This window comes from Corvus brachyrhynchos, unplaced genomic scaffold (assembly GCF_000691975.1).
Source record: "Corvus brachyrhynchos isolate BGI_N302 unplaced genomic scaffold, ASM69197v1 scaffold148, whole genome shotgun sequence".
In the NCBI taxonomy this organism is placed as follows: Eukaryota; Metazoa; Chordata; class Aves; order Passeriformes; family Corvidae; genus Corvus; species Corvus brachyrhynchos.
In genome coordinates, this window is record NW_008239785.1 from 3,095,141 (window position 1) to 3,114,239 (window position 19,099).

Genomic DNA, 19,099 nt, shown 5'->3' on the forward strand with positions numbered 1-19,099 from the left:
AGATAAAGGAATGATTCAAGACCATTACACCACATCTTGATTCAGAAAGGAGACAAAACAAGTCATAATAAAACACATTCTCCAGTCTCCTGGGATCCTCCCATTAGCGGCTGAGCATTAGTAATTCTTAGTAAGAGAATTTGTTAGGAAAAGTATTTTTCTGGTTAAGAAAATATCCATGTCACACACCTTTAGGAATTTCCCTTGCCATTGGGGTGTTTGAGCTCTGTAGCATGGAGAAGCGTTTTTGTGTTGCAGCTGGAATGTAACAGGCACAAGTTCTCCAAAGATGTGAATTGTACAATTTGACACACTCTTTGTGTTGAATTCCCAGGTTTGGAGCATTAACAAGCTGGGTGCTGTTTCCTGTTCTAATTTTGATTGATTAAGTTGCTAAGAAGAGGAAGTGTGCACCATCCTTAGTTTGTCCTGGTGTTCATTTTGGAGCCCTGGAGGTCTTTAAAGACCAGGAAGCCCCAGGTTCTGTTGATGTCCTCACATCTCTCTGGGAGTTTTGAAAGTTCTCACACACAGTTTTATTCTCCTGGCTTTTGTCTGGCTTCTCCAGCTAACCCAGAATCTCTTGCTTATGAAAATAAGATCAGGAGGAGTTTATGTTTCAAGATTTGTTCTGCTGCAGCTGTTCATTTTGGTTGGGTTCTGCAGGTTGGAAAGCAGACTGCAATCAAGCTCTTGAAGTACTGAGCAGGCTTCTTTTGTGTCTGTCTAAGAGCAGATTGTTAGATTTAGGTTACATATCTGGAGCTTTGTACACGTGTCTCTCCTAATAATAGTCAACTGCAAGCTGTTTAATTTCACTTTTTACTTCTAGACCAGCAGCATGCTGCAGATTTGAGGGTTTTTTCCTGAGGAAACAAATCTAAATAAAGGCTGCAGCCCCCAGCCATCAGTGGTGCAACCAGTCCTTTGATTCAAACTTCAGTCTTTGCTGTGCAGCCAGTTTGAAGATGAATATTAACCTTCCCAGGGTACTCTTAAAAAAGCTGGAATTTGACATGCCCACATAGTTATTTTTATTTTTTATTTGGCTCAGATTGATGGGAGCAGCCCTTGCTGTGACACCGGGTGGAACAAGGGCACAAGTAGAGCGCGGGAGCATTTTATTTTTGTAAGTGCCACTGAAGAGCAGTGGAGATAAGAGTGCCAGGATGGAATTCTGGCTGGAGCTTACCTGGGTAGTTGAAGTGATGTGCTGGAGCCTCTGTTTGACGTGCTGGGAGTGCAGCTGGGGGCTGGCACAGGGTGTAAAGCTGCCTCTCTCTGCAGAGTGCTGCGTCCTCCCGGCGGCGGCTCCAACTTCTCCCTGGGCTTTGACGAGCCCAAAGAACAACCCGTGAGGAGGAACAAAATGGCATCCAGCATCTTTGGAACTCCTGAGGAGAACCCACCTTCCTGGGCTAAAGCATCAGGTAAGGCTGTAGTGCTTTGTTTCCACATCTGCTGACGGGTATTGATTCATTTTGTGGCTTAGCCTGATGCTGCTGGTGGCTGTGTGGAAACCAGAGTTCCCTTCCTGCTTGGTACTTTGGGGCTATAAATCATGTCTGCTTGCAGGGGATTGTTTATTTCTCATTAATTTCTTCCAGGAGAGTTTATTTTATTCAAGTGTTGGGCATGTTACAAGCAGAGAATTGTATTTTGGATGCAATTTCTCCAAGTCACACAAGTGGACTTGTGTCTTACTGTTTGGAGTAGCACTAATTGGTCTTGATTATTCAGAGGAAGTTTATCCTCATGTTTTCACAGCTGGGATTAAGCTTCCCTTTCTGCAGAACACTGCCAGTATGGGTGGCCTTGGGATCCCAAACTCCATCTGTTTAAATGACACCCTCACTGCATGGGGTGCTGCTGTAAGACAGTAATTTGTGAGTTATTATCTAAAGGACCAGGACTCTTTAGAATGGCAAAGCTGTAATTTAAAAGAAAAACCTCTCCCAGTGTACCCAAATCTATGACTATTTATGATCTGCTTTCACATCAAGTTTATCTTGCAAACTGGTTAGAATCAATCTCTGCTTGTAGGGGCTAAGCCAGGTGAAACCAGAGACAGCTGTGAATCGTCTGGACCACAAAGAACAAACTCAACTGAGGCAAACTGTGGAGACTTTGTAGATCCCAAGGTCAGTACTTGACTACAAAGAGCCTGATAATGGACAATTCACACTCTGTGTGGGATTAATTTATCACGGATGTTCACACAGTTGGAAGCATTGTAGGATTTGAAGCCTTTCTCTCAAATCTGTTTTTTCCTGAAGGTTCCCCTTTCCATCTGGTACTCTTCCAGTATGCTGAGGAAGGAAGGGCTGGATTTTTCACAAGGACCACTTTGTAGAGCTCTTTACCCATCTCATTGCTGAGACAGTAATGAAGTGGTGTGAAATCTGATTTCAGCTCTGTGTGTAATTGTGGGTTTAAACATCTCACAAACAATAGTTACTACAGCAAACTCTGTGTGGGTCTGACAAAGAACTTGGTTTCACATCCCAGCAAATTCTTACCTCAGTAGCATCAATGCCTGTTTTGTTTTAATAATACCATCAGGTGTGTTATTTTCTATATAAACTCCTTACTTAGTGGCAATATGGAGCATGATTTGTAGTGTTAATGGTGTTAATTAAGTGAAATTTGCTAGATGTGTGACTACATTTAATGGGAAAAACAGGGTTCTTTTGAAACACAGTAAATTCAGTAAAAAACCAGTAATTCCTCTGAACTTAGGTCCCTAGGAATGTATGATAGCCTGTGTTTGCATGAACAAAGTGGAAAAAAGAAATCTTGTTGTTTAAAACTCTCCAGCTGCAGGTTTTCTGAAAAGAACTGGGTAGGTAAGTAATTGATCTCAAATGTTGTAGCAGACACCTTTCATCATAGGTTTTATTTTGGTAATTGGCATCAAGCACCACAGCCCATTTTTGTTATTAATTGTAGCTTTAAGTCACAAAACTGTTCTTTGTTACGAAAAATGTCTTGTTTCAATTTAGCAAATATAAGTGAGTTTATTTTCTGTGGTATATTTTCTGCTATAAATTTAACTGTTTAGTCTAATTCTACTTTCTGCTAAATTGTTTTGAATACTGTGGTTCTCAGCTTTGCAAACAGATTCTTCCCATGTGGAATACTTTACTTTTATGCAGTAATTCAGCTGCAAACAGCCTGAGACTTAAGGTGATACATTTGTGTCAGTTTCTGTGCTTTTTTTAATCCAAATTTCTGCAGTTTCACTGTGTAGTTAGCAATGTTAAATCTATAAAAGCTGATAAGCCTGATGCCATTGAGGAGCCTTGGCTGCTGCTGGGAGACTCCCTATTTTTGTGTCAAGCTGCAGCCTGTGAACAGATTCAGTATGCAAAGAATGTTTAACTGTTTATGTAGTGAAGGAAGCTTCATCAGGAACAAAAAAGCTGATCTGTATTTCACAAATGAAGTTAAATACCCTGGGCAGAACAAATGCTCTTGGCCTTGCCAACAGATAAATGTTCAGTGTTGCAAAGAGTTGCTCAGTAGAAAGCAGAGGACACTCAACTCTTGCTTGTTGCTGTCATAGTAATTTTTTTGCCCTTCCTGCTGGGCAGTGGGAATGTTCTGGATCCTGTCAATGCTGCCTGATGTGGGATGCTCTGTACAATAAAGTGTTCATACCCACCTGTGTCCTTCACTGTGGGAATAACAAATGTGCCATGTGTCATCAGGATTACTCCAATATCTGTTTCAACTTTTGGAAGTATGTTAGGTAAAGAAAGAGTTGGTTAAGTTATAAGTCAATCTGTCAGAAATGGTGCTTACAAACCCATGATTTCAGTCTGCAGATTATGAGTGCAGACCCCACTGTGCCACTCTGGGTTCTGTCCCTTTCTTGGAACCCAGAGCCCATTGCTGCTGTAAAAGTGCCTCCCTGCATCTGTGGTGCCACATAGAGCAGTGTGCCCAGTCACACCATGTGCCAGTGGTCACACCATGCAGGAGTATCCACTCCATGGAATAGGAAAATGCTTTGTGAGACATGAGGTGTAACATGTTCCTTTCTCTTTTCTAGGGAGGAGATGTTGGTGGTGACATTTTTGGTGAGTAACTCCCTTGGACTCCTCTAGTAAAAGCCTTTTGCAGGTCGCTTTGCAGTAGAAGAGGATGTAGGATCTATAAATGGTCATTTATTAGGAAAGAGGAAGCCTGGGATTGTCACTGGAATCCATCAAAACAACGTGACCAACTGCTTCAGTGGAGTGTGGGCTTGGAGGGAAATGGTGTAGTGCTGTTGCTCATCAGGGTAAAAAGGAGAACAGTCCTGTTGGTTTATTTTGCCAGCAGCTGCTGGTGTCAAGACGTGTCTGAGTACTAGAAGGTAAGATGGAGACTGTTTTGCAAAGAGTTCAGTGATTGAAAGGCCAGACTGCTGTTAGGGTTGCTTGTAATTAAATAGGACAGTCAAAATAATTGATTTTAGTTTAGCAGTTTCCTTCTTTCCCACAGTCTTCTCATACAGCAAACTCCACATTGACAGAAAGAATCAAACCCAGCTACTGCTTCTGGAAGTAGCTGCATTAACCAGCTCTTAACTTCCTATTGCTTTTAAAATGCTGATTTCTGCCAAGGAAGTTGATCTGCATACTGCAAATCGCTTGTAAACAGAGCCATTTCCCCTTCAAGTACTTTTTCTAGCTCTGAGGCTGGAAATGTCTCCTTTGCAAGATTCACTTTAGGAATAGCTGACTTCCTGATGACAGGAGTGTGTGTGTTGACTGCTGCTTTCCAAGTGCTACTTTCAACACCTAAGAGTGGTGGGACATCCCTGAGGCCATTAGCACCTCCGTGTCCTGAAAAGACTTTTGCTGGGAGGGGGGGAAGCTTTTCCAGAACTTCTGCACTACCTCTGAGTGGTATCTGTATGCAAAATAAGGGTTGCCTCTCTAGCAGGCTGCTTCTAATGCAACTGTACAGGCTCTAGGATTTCTTTCCCATGTCTGTCTGATCTTAATTAGCACTGTAGGCATCTAGAGTTTATGCCTTGAGTAGGAGGATGTGGTTTGCTAATAGAAGAAAACTGCTCTAAGGGCTGCTGCTTTGCCTGGTGCTTGTTTAAACCAGCTCCCCACAGGGCAGAGGAGATCCCACAAACAGCAGGGAGGTGACAAGGACTGGGATGCCAGGAAGCAGAAATAGGGCTGCCTGGCATCAGGACAGCTGGCTGAAACTTGGAGTGCAGAGTGGTATTCCTGACTTTTTAAAAAAGTTCACATTTCTACAGGTGTTGTATTTGTCTTTTGGTTTGTTTCTGGCAAGTGACAGTGAAGGAAGTTCTTATCAAGGGTCAGGTAAATCTGTGCTGGGAGGTGGTTAAAAAACAAATGTTATGGAAAGTAACTGGGGTTGTTTCCTGTTGTGGCCATGACTGAATATTAAATTTTTGAAGGTGGCCAAGCTGAAATAAAAATAGCAGGCAAAGATTTGAATGTTAAACTTTCACTGATGGTACTCAGGAAGGAGTAGAAATCAATGCCTCCTGCAGAAGGTGTCTGTGGTAGATACCTAAACGTCCTGATGGATTGTTAAATTAATTCCTACCATTGACAGCTTTGGGTGTTGTAGCTCAATGGAGCCCAGTCTCACTCATCTGGCTGTGTCACCCCTCCATGTGTCAGGTGGAATGTGTATATTTACTAATCAAGCCTGTCTAGGGTAAAAAACCCATTTCTTTTACAGCAGGGCTCTTGTTTCCTCTTTGGGAGCTGTAGTTCCTTTCTGGGCATCAGAGTTCCCAGTGGCTTGCAGTGCACTCAGCAGGGAGCTGCTTCAGGGATTAGACCCTTTCTGAGAAGGGAAGAGCTTTGATATTTTATCTGATCTGTTGGGTTTACCACGTCACTCATCAGGTTGGCAAACTTACTTTGACTATGTGGGAAGTGCTAATGTCTATCAGCTACACAGGGAGCTACAGAAACTTCCCCCAAAGCCTCCTGTGCTGGTAATTCTTGTTTCTTCTGTGATTCAGGGGCAGTGTGAGCTGAATGAATGTGAGCAGCTAAGGAGAATTAGGCAGTGCCCGATTGAGTGTCAGCAGTGCCTGACTGTACATGACCCACAGGAAGGTGGAGCCTGGATCTTGCACAGTGCTGGGACTGTCCCCAGGCAGGGACATTCAGCACTTGCTGTGTCAGCAGACACTGGGCCACAGCAGCTACAGGAACTTCAGGCTTAAAACGTGGTGTTAAGTGTTTGTTTCAGCTATGCTGGGTTAGTGAGCACAGCAGAGAATCCGTAGTGGAGATTGTTCCTGATTGCATGCAGACTATGCTCAGATGCTGGAGTTCTTTGAGATTATAATAAGCATGAATATGGGGAGGTTCAGTGGACACAAGTGGGGTTTTGGTGTATCTGATAACATTTTGCGTTGGAAAAAATAAACTGAGTTGACACAGGATGTAAGACAAGCTGCTGCTGGGGGTAGGAGGAATAGGAGGCAAAGGGTAGGACTTAGTAATTGCCTTTCAGGTTGGAAAAATGAGCTAGGGAAGGTGATGCTGGGGGTGGTTTTATTCAGTGCCTTCGTCTGTGACCTGGAAAAGGTAATGAACAGTGAAGTCTCCAATTTTGTTGATGATACTACCTCTTTGAAGTAGTCAAATTGTGCTGATGGTGGGAAAATCTCACCATCAGAAGGACTCAGCTAAATGAGGTAGGCAGGATAATCCCTGTGTAAGCAAGTGTAAAGTAATGAATCTAGGGGGGGAGAAAACCCCAAAAACTAAACCATGGCAGCCTTATGTTCAGCTCTGTGCTGTGGTGCTCCCAGGATCTGCCTCAACTCCTTCTCCTTGAAATTCTTTGAGGTGTTTGGAGGTGCCAGCAAAATACTGAATTTCATCAGGGAGAGGATGGAAAATGACATCATTTTTTTCTGTAAACAATGGTAATACCTTGAATTGTGTGCTGTCCTTGACACGTGAAGAGCAGGGGGCTGTAGTGGAGGTGACAGGGAAGAGGATGGGGTGCAGTGGCTGCTCTGTGAGGGGAGATTGGAATAGTTGTGCCTGTTCAGTTTGAAGAGAAGGCTAGGGGAGGCAATTTGATCAAGATCTACTAAATCATGAAGCTTAAGGTGAATGTGCAGCAGTTTCCTGAATTCTCCCAACCCAGAATTAGTGAGCATGAGATAAAACAAAAGGGTCTGTTGAAAACAGGTGAGGTTCATCTTCACCCTCAATATCAGGGGCTACTTGGTGCTGATTTGGGCCTTTGGCTCAGAACTGGTCGTGCTAACCTGTAAAAATGTGAGATGCTGATGTACTTGCTGTACTCAATTGTCAAAGCAGATACATTAGTTTGCTCAAGTATCTAAAGTGCTTCCTGTGAAGAATTCCTTCTGTGCCCTGTCTTTGCTTGTGGTTGCTCAGAAGGATTTAAGATAAAACTCTCACGTGCTCTCCAGGGAGTGTACAATCAGAGCCTCCCCATGCATGGCTGCTTCCTGGTGTGTCCTGTGTGAAGCCTCAGAAGTGTGTCAGATCCTCTTCTCTCCAGTTAGGAAATTGGGGATGCAGTTTGAGCTCCTGCTGGTGCTGCTGTGACTCCCAGCACCTGCTCAAACTCGAGTGACGATGCCAGAGTCACAACGCTGACTAATTATATGTACAAGACTTAAGCCTTAAGCTGCTTGTCATTAACAAAGATGAATTGCTGGTGTCCCCTAATAACAGCTGGGTGAATGTGGCTCTTGCTGAACGCCTGAGACTGAGCTGTAAGGCCTCAGATTTGATCTGAGAAACACTTCTGAGGGCTGAGTCTGCCCTGCCAGTGGTTGATAGCATTGGAGTGTGTCTGTACCCCTGGACAAAACTGACAGGAGCTGAGCTTCCATCTGAGCCAGCCGAACATCTGGCTCTCATCATCCACATCAAACACTTTAAAAGCTTCTTTTCTTCTAGAAAACACTGAGGCTGATGTAGAAGCTGCCCCAGGTCAGAGTGAAGAAAAGTCCCTGCCTGCTGCACCTGTTCCTAGCCCAGTAGCACCAGCACCTGCACCCTCCAGGAGAAATCCACCCGGTGGCAAGTCCAGCCTAGTCCTCGGTTAAACCTTTCCCTTCCTGACTGTTTTGAACTCGTGTCTGTTTTCTTTCCCCCATGCTTGTGAACTGCACAACTTGAGCCTGACTGTACATCTCAAATTTCTTTCATTAAAGAGAAGCACTTTATGTACTCCATCTTTTTTTGAAATCAAGGGTTTTTTTCCACTTCTGTCCTGTGTTTCCCCCAGATCTACTGGAAGTGACATGAGTGTTTTCTAGTGATAGACTTGAGGGAAAGCTTTATGAAGTATTGTAATGTAATTCAAAGGAGAGTAGCTTGGTTCTAAGTGTGCTTAGAAGGTTTTTGTACTGAGAATTTTTTTTTTTTTTTTTTAGAACCCCTTAGCTTTACAAGGGTCTAGAATCCTGGTTAACCAGGCCAGCAAACAATCAGCAAGAGCAGTCCCTTCCTCCTCCACATGTGGGATTTAGGGATCTAAAAGGCTTCATTGACTGCATGTGGTAAATGCCTTGTGCCCTGCTGTGCCATATAAATCATTAAGTGGTTAATGTACACCATGCTGCCTTTAAAAACAAAATAAATCTTGATACTGGACTACTATGACACAGGGTCTGTGCCAAATAGAGGGCTGATGACCAGAGCCACCTGGCCTAGTGCTGGGAAGGGGCTGATTCAGACTTTATTCAGTAAAGGTGGAGTGGATTATATAACTAAGAATTACAGGGCATTTTTTTTTTTTTTTTACAACTGACTCAATGCTGTGCATGATCATGCTGGTGCTTGACCATGAGGTGAAAATCTCATCCTTTAAAGTGTGTGTTGTAATTTCACGAAGCTGGATTGTTGCTTAAAAGTAAATAATATAGAAATTTTGAAGCAGTGTTTCCTGTGTGGGTTTTATTTCATGGTTTTGGTTTTGCTTTGTTCTCAGTTGTCCTTGTCTCAGCCAACCTGCCCTGTTCTAACAGAGGAGAGTTCTTAAACCTGGCTCGAGGTCATCAACATATGCCATCTTCTCCTGAAGAGAGAATCTGACTTCTCTCTTCATTTTTGTCTTCTAGATCAGAAAACTGTGGAATATGGCTTGATATATATAATCTGTTTTATCCAAAATACTGTTTTTTCTCAAAATTGAGGAAAGTGTATTTTCCTCACTAAAAAGAAAAGAGAGGAGGACCCTAAAAAGGGAAGGGGGTGGAATTGAGACCAAACCATGACTTTCTTTGCTGTCCTGGCAGGGCTCTGTTGCCCAATAAGCCACAGCAGAGGATCTGTATGGAGCTCCCGTGTCTGCTGGTGCCTCTTCCACCCTTCTGGAAGAACCGGTGCCTGAAAGCACCCTGGCTTTCCAGATCCCTGCTGGAGAAGCCCTGCCCTGGGGTGCTGAACCTACCGAACTGGATTTGCTCTGCCGTACTCCTCCTCTCCTCCATCTGGGGGGGGTCCCTGTAGCTGATGTGCTCCGTGCCCTGCACCAGCTGCATCGAGAGCATGGGGAATTACCCAGAAATTAATATTTCCTTTGCAAGCGCCATGCCCGGGGGAACTTGTTAATGCTCCTTGATGGCTGCTGAGGCTCCACTGCGCTTCTTTCTCCTCGGGGGGGACGTGGCAGCCGCATCCCGGCCACCGCGGGGTCCCCAGGAGTGCCCCCCCCGCCCCTTCATGCATATTCATGTAGCTAATACATATGCATGCGCGCTCTCGCGTGTGCCGGAGCCGGGGGCGCTGCGCCCGCGTGTGCCGGGAGCGGAGAGCCGGGATCCGGGATCTGGGATCGGGATGGGCAGCGCGGCCGCGCCGCTGCGGGTGCTGGTGGACATGGACGGGGTCCTGGCCGACTTCGAGGGCGCGGTGCTGCGGGAATTCCGCGCCCGCTTCCCGGCGGAGCCGCGCGTGGAGCTGGAGGAGCGCAGGGGCTTCTCGGTGCGGGAGCAGTACCGCAGCCTGCGGGAGGACCTGGCGGTGAGTGCGGCTGCGGGGCCAACACACCCTCCCCATCCCGCTGGGAAACCTCTCCCTGCCTGCCAGCCTGGGCACAACTCAGCGTGGGACCAGTGGTTTTTAAAATCCCCTTAAGTTATCTGCAGGTTTTTTTGTTCATGTATACCTAAATGGGATTCGTTTAAGGGATACTCACGTAAACAAGGCCATGTTTGTTTATGTAAGATAATAACCAAAATCATGGCTATTCACTATATGTACAGGTTCCTAAGTTCCAGGAACTTGGGACCATCAATTGCCATCGATCAGAGCTCTGGCAGTTTGGAGCCTGTGGGAATGCTGACTGGATCCACACTCCTGTCTATCAGCCAGTGGCAGGGGGCCCTCTATGGGACAGGAGGGAAATGAAATTGTCATTTCTTAGTAACAAACCCCCAGGCTCAGTAAAGGATCTTAAAATGAGCAATGGACTTTTCAGGGAATGTGTACAACACAGCCCAGATCAGCATCTGTTCCATTTCCTGACAGAGCCCTCGACTGTCCTGTGGTGACCAGAAGGAAGGGTGAAGTCTGGATTTACAGTATTTGTAATTTTGCTTTGCAAACCTCTCTGTTACTCATTCAGCCATCAGCAAACATTCAAAATGGCAGCAGTTTGCATGGATGGAGGGTGTTCCACCAGCCTTCTCCTGCTGTTCCTGATCTCTTACCTGCCATGCACTCAGCTTGTCAGGGCATGCAGAGGGAATATGGATGCAGGATTTCATTCTGTACAAACCCAGATATAACATTTATAGTTCTTGTCTTGCTGTGGAGCCGTGTGAGCATGTGCAGAGTGCTCTGGGAGCTTTGGGTAAATTACTGTTCTGCTGCACAGCAAGAGCAAGAACATGAGTAGGTAAAGAGCAAGCATCTTCAGATGGTTCAGTGAATGGTTTGATGACAAAACTCCCACACACACATCCCTCTGTAAAGGGTTGGTGATCCTCCTGGAAGAAGTCACTGATTATCACTGCACAAATTAAGGCTGCATGAAACACAGAATTAGAAATACTGTGAATCCAGGCTTCACCCTTCCTTCTGGTCACCACAGGACAGTCAAGGACTCGGTAAAGAAACCACTGATCTGGGTTGTGCTGAACACTGTCCCTGAGAAGTTCATTGCTCATTTTAAAAACCTGTACTGAGCCTGGCGGGTTTTACTGCTAAGAAACGACAATTCACATTAATTTCACTGCTGTTCCATAGTGAGGTAAAGGCTCCTGCACCAGAATAAGGGGCTGGAGTGCTGGATCCAGTCAGCATTTCCACAGGCTCCAAACTGCCTGCGTTCTAATCGATGACTATTGATGGTAAGAAGCTCCTGGAACCAGAAGCCTGTAGATATAGTCAGCAGACATAAATTTGGCTATTATTTTGCAGAAACAAACATGATTTATTGTTTAAATGACTAGTCCTTAAGTGAATCTCACGGACAAAAAAAAAGTTGCAGGAAATTTAAGGGGTCATGACTTTTTATTTGTTCTTTTTTGGAAGGTCTTACAGTCTGATCTATCCAGAAAATTGCATTTTGTTCTATTTCTGGAAACCCCATTCCCTAATTTGGTTCATGCTCATCCTGTTCCTCCCCAGACCTTAGGTGTGGCAATGAAATAACCAGACAACTGGTTTGAATCCCACGCACACCAGCAGTGGCTAAAAGCTCTTATCTTGCTGTTCTAGCCTGGCTTCCTAAGGAAATTAGCTTTATGGAGCTGTGCTGTGTGTCTGTCTCCTTCAGTAATCTCTGGAGCTTTGGGCTGGTTTAGGTATGTTTGGCAGCACAATGAAGTTATAGTTTTAAAGATTTGAGGCTCCTTTGGGTTTTATGTAAATACCATACATTATTTTAAAAACAGAGCCCTTGTTTGTTCTGCTGTGGCTGTATAGGGTGTCTGTGGGGCAGGAGAATCCCCATGGAAAGTCTGTCCTTGGCACAAGCTGCAGGGAAAGCTTTGGCAGGAACCAGCAGCCCACACAGGGCAGTTTGTGGGGCCACGTGTCCATGCAGGGAAACTGAGCCTGCAATTTGTTAGTGCTGAAAGGAGGGGATCAGCTGGACACCAGGGGATCAGCTGGACACCAGGGGGTCAGCTGGACACCAGGGGGTGAGCTGGAGACCAGGGGGTCAGCTGGACACCAGGGGGGTCAGCTGGACACCAGGCTCTTTGTGGCAGCTGTTGGCTGTGTCTGTCCATGAACTTCCAGGGTGTGGGATATTCTCGTGACATGGGCTGGGAAGTGCTGTGGTGATGATTTATGCATCACCTCTTCCTGAGTGGTGTTCATGCTTAATTGGTGCTGAGCAGCTGCCGCTTGAAACTTGAGCCATTACTTCATTTCTGTTTCTGTTTTGATTGCAAGTTGATCATTAATTTCACACTGTAAATCCATTTTATTTAGAAGGACTTCTAATCCATTTTATTTTGTTCAAGTTTTTTGCACTGCACTTGCCTCTCTGCCCTCCTGTGTCTGTGGTCAATTTGTTGGTGGGGATTTATCTCCATGTTTCCTGGCCCCAGACAGCTTCAAGAAAAGGATTCAACATCCCCACCAGTGGTAAAAAATTCTAGAATTATTTTTAAGTCCTGTAAATGGGAAAGCTTAGGGACAGATGTAGTCCTTCCAGTTTTGTATCCAAATTGTTATCTTACTAATGGAGGTTAAAAGGAAGCGTTCAGCATTGGTAGCATGAAAATGAGGAAAGAAAATGGTTTTACTTTCTATTTCTAGTCACTTTTTTTATGAGAGGAAATGGCTTTTGGTTCCAGGAGTCATCAAATCAAATTTCTTTCTCCAACAAAGCCAGACTTTTTTGTGATGTGGTGGAAACTTGCCAGTTTCTGGTGTCTTGCTGTAGGATAAAAGAGCTTTCAGACACGAGCCCCAAGTCTGTAATTCAATCTCCTTGGGAAGAGCTCCAGGGAATTGTTGCTGGGATCACGGAGGCTTTGCATGGAAACAGAGATCTGGGCAGATCTGATTGCCATGTCTGCACCTAGACAGGCTCCTTAACCTCTTCTGATCTGCGTGTGAAATCAGACAGTGCTTCCAACTTTCTGGCTGTTGATTTATGAGTATTTGTAGGTGGTGATAACTGAGTGAGCTTCAGGATCTGAGAGTCTGGTTTGACTCCTCACTGCTGCTTGATTGAAATGGGTTTTATGTTGATGTTCCACTGGTGATACAGAGCAAGGAGACCTTCGGCTGGACTCTTTAGAGCTGGACTCTTCTGAGCAAAGGCTGCAGCCTGCCTTTGAAGAACACTTAACAAGAATTAAGTTTTCCAAACTGTTCAGTGGCATGGCAACGTATGACTTTAATGCTTGTGGAAAAATGCTGCTTTGACACCTCTGAACTTCACTACGTGACCCCAAGGAAGTTAAGATTTGTGTGCCTCAGGGTAAAGAGAGACTGGAAGCTTAATCTCTTTGTCTTAGGGTGAAACTTAGGCCTGGAAGGGGCCTCCGCCCTCGGTGCTGCTGTGGGTCCTTTGCCATGATGGGATGTGGGATAAGGAAGGGGAAAACCCATCAGCTGTGACCCACTCTGAAACACTCATTTAACACAGGCCACTGAACAGTCACCAGGGAGCAATCCTTAAAATTAACTAACCAGAGCTGGATTCAAAGCAGTAAATTTCCTAATAATAAAAGGTGTGAAAATGTCTTACCAGTAAATTAAGAAGAAAAAGGACTGGAAGGACAGTCCTACCTGGAAATTGCCCTGGAAATACTGCTCTTCCTTTTAGAGATTAAAGATGCACTGTACTGTATCATATTAAATATCTTTTTGTCCCATTTTTGGCTATGTTAGCTTGGGATAACATTGTTTCTCCAGTAATCTTGTTTCTTTCCTATTTACACTCACTTAAAAATGATTCTGCCTTTAGGGCTAACCTCCTTCCCCACTTGTTTATCATTAATTTCCTCTCTGGTTCACGTGGCATCCCACATGCCTGTATGGAAGGTGGGTTTACACTGAGAGCAGGTGCAGACACAAAAGGGATAAAGGCCTTAATTGCAGAGCTCAGCCCAGTGCTGAGCCAGGCGAGGAGAGCACCCTCAAACCCAGCCCAGATGGGGCTCATGGGGTGCACAGGTCACCTCACGGAGCCAAAGGTTCTTGGGGAAGCACAGGGATCACCTCTGAACTTCCTGCTGCAGTCTCAGACTCTTTGGAGCAGACTTTGCACCAGCCCATTACCTCAGGGTAACCTCAGGGTTACCTCCATCCGGGCTGGAGCCAAGGTCTGCTCCTTCAACAATATTTTAAGTGGGTGACTGAAAATCATAAAAAGCAGCAAAGACACGGAGCTTTCCCAGCGCTCTCATCCTTCCCTCTTGCTGAAGGGATTCCCCCCAGGTGTGTGGCAGTGCTGGCCTGGCCATTGGCACGGTCACCACCGTGCCCTGTCTGCTCTAAAGGAAAAGGGGGCTGATGGGCAGCACCTGCATCTGCCCACCCATCCCCGGTGAATTCCTGAGCCCTCAGCAAACTCAGCCAAATGTGACAGAGGAGGAGAAGCCTCCAACTTGTTCCTTTGGTTTTCACCACAGTCAGTTGAAAGAGACCTGCTGTGAAGAGGTGGAGTGGGACCTCTGTCTCCCTCAGCCCCCAGAGACTCCAGTGGGTCAGGGCTGATTGTAGGAGCAAAGTCAGGCCAGGGGCATCTCTGCCTCCTCATGAACCACCAGAAAGTGACTTCTCCTTCTTGTCTGCCCAAACTGGACCTTTCCCAGAAGTGAAAGGTGAGAAATTTTATAATTCACTCCTGGGGGGAAGCACTGGGCTGTCACACAGGGGGTGACTGGAGAGTGCTGTGACAGAGCACAGCCGCTGCTCATCGTCCTCTGTCTCCTGCAGGCCAAGGTAGCCAGTGTCTATGAGTCGCCTGGCTTCTTCCTAGACTTGGATCCAATTCCAGGAGCCCTGGAAGCTGTGCAGGAGATGCTCCACATGCAGGAGTAAGGACACTTCGCACCCTGCAGCCCTTTTCCAGGACCTTACACACTTTCCCCTCACTGCTAACAAAGGCTGTTTCTTTTCAGCACTGAAGTCTTCATTTGCACGAGCCCTCTCCGGAAATATGAGCACTGCATTGTGGAAAAGGTGGGAGGGAATTGTTTTTATTGGGTTTAATGCTGCTTTTGCAAGGCCTCACTGTTTCATACTACCCAAGTTGGAGCTATTCCTTTCTAAAGACAGTAGCTGCTCCAGCTGCCAGGCTTCCCTCAATCCCTGTCTGAGGGACAGCTTCCCACACACAGAGCAGTAACTCAGGACAGGGAATCTCCAAGTGCCACATGGTGCCAGAATTACTGTGGAGCATGTGATCCCTGGGCTTTTGGAGCTGGGCTGGGACCAGCTGTGTCAGCAGGTGACAGCAAAGGAACTGTTACAGTGCAGCCCACAGGGATGGGATATTCCCAGGGGATTCCACTCTGGAGAACCATCAACCAACAAAACTTACTTCAGTCTGAATCTGGAGCCTGAGATGTCCCAAAAGAGGCCAGTGCTGTGTTCAGGAGGCTGTAGTGTTGGAATAAATCCTTCTTGTCAGTGGCATGAGAATGGAAGGGGTAATTTGGTCACTGGAATGACTTAGATGGGTACAACCCACGTGCTCTGGGCAAGCAGCCAGTGCTTCTCACAAACTCAACAGTTGGGCATGGCCAGGGCAGTGCTGACTGGCAGCTGTCACACAGACAGGTTTAATCAGCATCCTGGGCCACAGCCAGGCTCCATGTGGGGATTCCTAGACACAGGTGAAGGTTTACAGGGGTAAAAAATTACTCTATTAGGGCTGGTCTGACATAAGTGATGTGCAAACCGAGAGCACAGCGGGATTTTCTCCTATTCCTTGTCTCTGCAGTATAAGTGGGTAGAGAAACACTTGGGACCCGAGTTTGTGGAGCGGATTATTCTGACCCGAGACAAGACCGTGGTGGCTGCTGACCTGCTGTTTGATGACAAGGACACCATCCAAGGTTTGAACAGCGTTTCCATGGCTGGCTGTTGGCTGGGGAGCCATCCCCAGCTGATTGCAGCTTTTCCCCCCCTTCCCACAGGCGCAGAGCCCAACCCGAGCTGGGAGCACATCCTGTTCACCTGCTGCCACAACAGGCACGTCCAGCTGCCGGCCCCGCGCCGGCGCCTGCGCTCCTGGGCTGACGACTGGAAGGCCATCCTGGAAAGCAAGCGGAGGAAGTAGTGCAGGAAGGGGATGCTGCATTCTTCCCACTGCCAGGGAACAACCAGCCCATCTCCTCCCATGGCCAGGAGGCACTGTCACTGCAGGGGTCAGTCACAGTAAATGAGCTGCTCCTGTCACACAGTGCTCTTGGGTTTCTGGAAGATTGCTCTGCACTCAGTTAATCTCTGTAGCGTTTTGGATGTTTGCTGTAGGAGAAGAGAAATTATAAACTACAAGCAGCTGTGGTTGGATTTTTGTGTGTGTTTAACCTCACTCCTGTTTGGTTTGTGCTGTCTGGGGGCAGAGGGGAGGGAAAAAGAGGAAGGAGGAAGGCTCTGAAAGGTAAGCAGATCCAGTGTGGGTGTCTGTCAGGGAGCACTGGGCTCAAGTCAAACCTTATAAATGTTATGTGTTTAGCCACCCTGGCTCTTGGGTTTTCTCTTGCCTCATTGGCTGATAATGAAAAGAGACTAAGCTGGCTTCGATTTCTGGCCCATGTGCTTCAGTAAGAGTGGGCAAAGGCTGCAAGTGCTGGAGAAAAACATTCATGAGCTCACACAGAACTGATTACACAGCATTTAAGTTAATGTTTTATTAAGAGAAGCTTTTACAAGACAGCTGTTCTTATGAGCCAGACTGCCATGAGCCCCCTTTTTTTTTTTGACTTCACCTTTCTCACCAGTGGTAATGAAAGAAAAACTTACCACTTCTTCATTTGTAGGGTAGCTACAGCGTGTCCTATGCAGTGATTCCCTAGCTGGCTGCCTGTGCCATGATTGGAGGATGGCATAACTAGTGCCACAGGGATGCAGAGATTGTGAACTGCCAGGGCAGGGAAACTCTTTTCTCTGCAAGAGAAATAAATTTCTGTGACATTTCAGTCACTTGAGTTGACACTTAGCGTTCCTTGTCACTGACACTGAAGGGGAGAGCTGCAGCACAACTATCCAGGAACCAGAGGGGACATAATTCTGCCCAATAACCCAAGCAGAAAACCCCTCATTGCTGGGAAGGGTTACTTGAGCAAGCTGGGTGCTGAGCTGCACTTGGCAAAGTACTCTCCAATGTGCAGCCATGACCTGCTTTATTTTAAATATTTGCTTGCAGGCTTGGCTGTGTGCTTGGCCCAGCTGCCATGGTAGTGCTGTTCCATCCTCTTTGTTAACTAAACCCCAGCACTGGTGGGACCAACCCCCCCGTCTTTAATGCTGCTCTTGACCTGCTGAGCAGAAAGCGAGAACAGCAGGAGGTTCCCCTCTCCACAGCCCCGCGCTCAGTCCTTGGGCAGAGGAATCCCCACTGCCGTGTGCCTGCTGAGGTTCCTGGCCTCCTCCACCTGCGGAGGGCTGCAGTAATCCTGCAGGAAGATGGATGCCAGGTTGCTGAGGCGCGTGTTGGCCGAGAGCGAGAAGCGGAGCATGCACTCCACCACGGGCAGTGCCGTGGTCTGCACGCGCGAGCGCGGCGTCGTCAGGAACATCAGCGTGGTCACGGCCGACACCACGGTCTCCTCGTTGGAGCTGGACAAGCAGTTGATGATGGGCTCCACCCCGTTGGCCTCCAGGATGTACTCTTTGTTTGTTTTATCCAAGCACAGGTTGCAAAGACCACCTGGAACGGCAAGAGAAAAGTGTCTGTCCAAATTCATTGCTCATCCTGTTTCTAACATCCAGATCTTCTGTTTGGACGGAAAATTCTTAACGGTTCCCTAGGCCATGTTTTGTTGATTCTTTCCCGAGATTTTCCACCAGCACACTCCTCCTCCTGTGTGTCATTAGAGGGCACTGTTACTGCTGCACATAACTGCTTCCACAGAATGATTCCAGGATCACTCATCCCTAGTGGAAGACACAAGCCAGCAGTTTATTGCAGGTGCTACAGGAAGCCAGAGAATGGAGATAACCAGAGTAAGTAGCCAAGAACCACAGAATGTTTGAAATATGAAACTTTGAGATGCAGCCACAAACCTTAAAAATCAAATACGTTTAATATCATCTCATAGAGCTGCTCACAGGATCTGCCCCCTTAGCTTACATTCAGACCATGAAAAATCACGGTAAGGCAGTTCCTCAGAGATTTATTAAAAATGTCAGGTAGTATTCTAGAAGACCAGTTGCCAATAGCAGAATGGTTACATGGATCTGTACAACAGACCTGGCAAAATCTATGTATTAATGACTGCTTCTCTATAGAAGAGATTTCAGTAAAAAGTTAATCAGGTATTGTTTAGAAAAGAAACAAACAACCCAAAATCCTTTCCAGATAGTGCCTTTATTAAGCCCTGTGAGGACATGGAGGGTCATGCCCGCCTCTGACCTCTCTCCTATTCTGCACTAAAGGAGGCTTTACCAGCACAGTGTGGGTTTGTTTTTGGAGCCCTGCGTGAATTTGGGGAGGATTAACGACCGAACCGAGCGCAGGGCCGGGTGTTCCCTGACCAGGCGTCAGCTGAGGAGCAGCCCTTACCCATGGCAAACTCCACGAGGGTCTCGTTCTCCTCGGTGAGCATATCGAGGAACAGGTCCAGCACCTGGAGCTGCCGCAGGTACTCGTAGTTGCTGGGATCGTAGGCGAAGTTGGCCAGGTTCGCCAGCACCTGCTCCTTGGCCTCTGCAAGGAAAAAGGGTCGGGTGTGTGAGGAAACGCTCGACACGGAGAGGACGAGCGAGCAGCGCCGTTTGTTACCTGTGCTGTCCGTCACCTGGAACTCGGTGACGAGCGCCTGCAGGTATTCCAGCCGACCCAGTTCCATCGCGGCACACACACACCCCCGGGGCTGCCCGTTCCCCCGGGGCAGCGTCGGCTCAGGGACCGGGTGTACCGAGGGATGGGGAGGAACCGGCTGTCTCAGGGCAGCACGCAAGGCCCACACGCC

The 19,099-nt window shown here is 46.8% G+C and overlaps 3 protein-coding genes across 4 annotated transcripts; 2 read left to right on the top strand and 1 right to left on the bottom strand.

Moving 5' to 3' along the window:
* The first annotated feature begins 1,257 nt into the window (after positions 1 to 1,257).
* HN1 (hematological and neurological expressed 1) lies at positions 1,258 to 8,927 on the top strand. Its single transcript, XM_017743225.1, has 4 exons — positions 1,258 to 1,430; positions 2,044 to 2,141; positions 4,055 to 4,082; positions 7,941 to 8,927. The coding sequence occupies exons 1-4, from the start codon at positions 1,370 to 1,372 to the stop codon at positions 8,087 to 8,089; spliced, it is 336 nt and encodes a 111-aa protein (XP_017598714.1). The 5' UTR covers positions 1,258 to 1,369; the 3' UTR covers positions 8,090 to 8,927.
* Positions 8,928 to 9,534: 607 nt separating this feature from the next.
* NT5C (5', 3'-nucleotidase, cytosolic) lies at positions 9,535 to 16,475 on the top strand. 2 transcript variants are annotated; one of them, XM_008640595.2, is made up of 5 exons: positions 9,553 to 10,010; positions 14,895 to 14,995; positions 15,080 to 15,140; positions 15,904 to 16,018; positions 16,100 to 16,475. In XM_008640595.2, exons 1-5 carry the CDS (start codon positions 9,609 to 9,611, stop codon positions 16,240 to 16,242), a joined length of 822 nt encoding a protein of 273 aa, XP_008638817.2. In that variant the 5' UTR covers positions 9,553 to 9,608; the 3' UTR covers positions 16,243 to 16,475. The 2 variants fall into 2 exon arrangements, with proteins under 2 accessions (XP_017598712.1, XP_008638817.2); XM_017743223.1 differs by lacking the exons at positions 14,895 to 14,995; positions 15,080 to 15,140 and having other exon boundaries at positions 9,535 to 10,010.
* A 316-nt stretch (positions 16,476 to 16,791) lies between these two features.
* Positions 16,792 to 19,093, bottom strand: ARMC7 (armadillo repeat containing 7). Its single transcript, XM_017743224.1, has 3 exons — positions 18,910 to 19,093; positions 18,691 to 18,834; positions 16,792 to 17,835 (listed from the first exon to the last, which is right to left on the bottom strand). Exons 1-3 carry the CDS (start codon positions 18,974 to 18,976, stop codon positions 17,498 to 17,500), a joined length of 549 nt encoding a protein of 182 aa, XP_017598713.1. The 5' UTR covers positions 18,977 to 19,093; the 3' UTR covers positions 16,792 to 17,497.
* Between the last annotated feature and the right edge of the window lie 6 nt (positions 19,094 to 19,099).

Excerpts from the sequence above, each read along its gene's own strand:
- NT5C (XM_008640595.2), top strand. The coding sequence starts at position 9,609 with ATGGCTGCTGAGGCTCCACTGCGCTTCTTTCTCCTCGGGGGGGACGTG. Across the intron at positions 10,011-14,894 it reads GCCTGCGGGAGGACCTGGCG|GCCAAGGTAGCCAGTGTCTA; the intron begins GTGAGTGCGGCT and ends TGTCTCCTGCAG. Across the intron at positions 16,019-16,099 it reads TGACAAGGACACCATCCAAG|GCGCAGAGCCCAACCCGAGC; the intron begins GTTTGAACAGCG and ends CCCTTCCCACAG.
- ARMC7 (XM_017743224.1), bottom strand. The coding sequence starts at position 18,976 with ATGGAACTGGGTCGGCTGGAATACCTGCAGGCGCTCGTCACCGAGTTC. Across the intron at positions 18,835-18,909 it reads CCAGGTGACGGACAGCACAG|AGGCCAAGGAGCAGGTGCTG; the intron begins GTAACAAACGGC and ends TTTTCCTTGCAG. Across the intron at positions 17,836-18,690 it reads CCTCGTGGAGTTTGCCATGG|GTGGTCTTTGCAACCTGTGC; the intron begins GTAAGGGCTGCT and ends TTGCCGTTCCAG.
- HN1 (XM_017743225.1), top strand. The coding sequence starts at position 1,370 with ATGGCATCCAGCATCTTTGGAACTCCTGAGGAGAACCCACCTTCCTGG. Across the intron at positions 2,142-4,054 it reads GAGACTTTGTAGATCCCAAG|GGAGGAGATGTTGGTGGTGA; the intron begins GTCAGTACTTGA and ends TCTCTTTTCTAG. Across the intron at positions 4,083-7,940 it reads TGTTGGTGGTGACATTTTTG|AAAACACTGAGGCTGATGTA; the intron begins GTGAGTAACTCC and ends CTTTTCTTCTAG.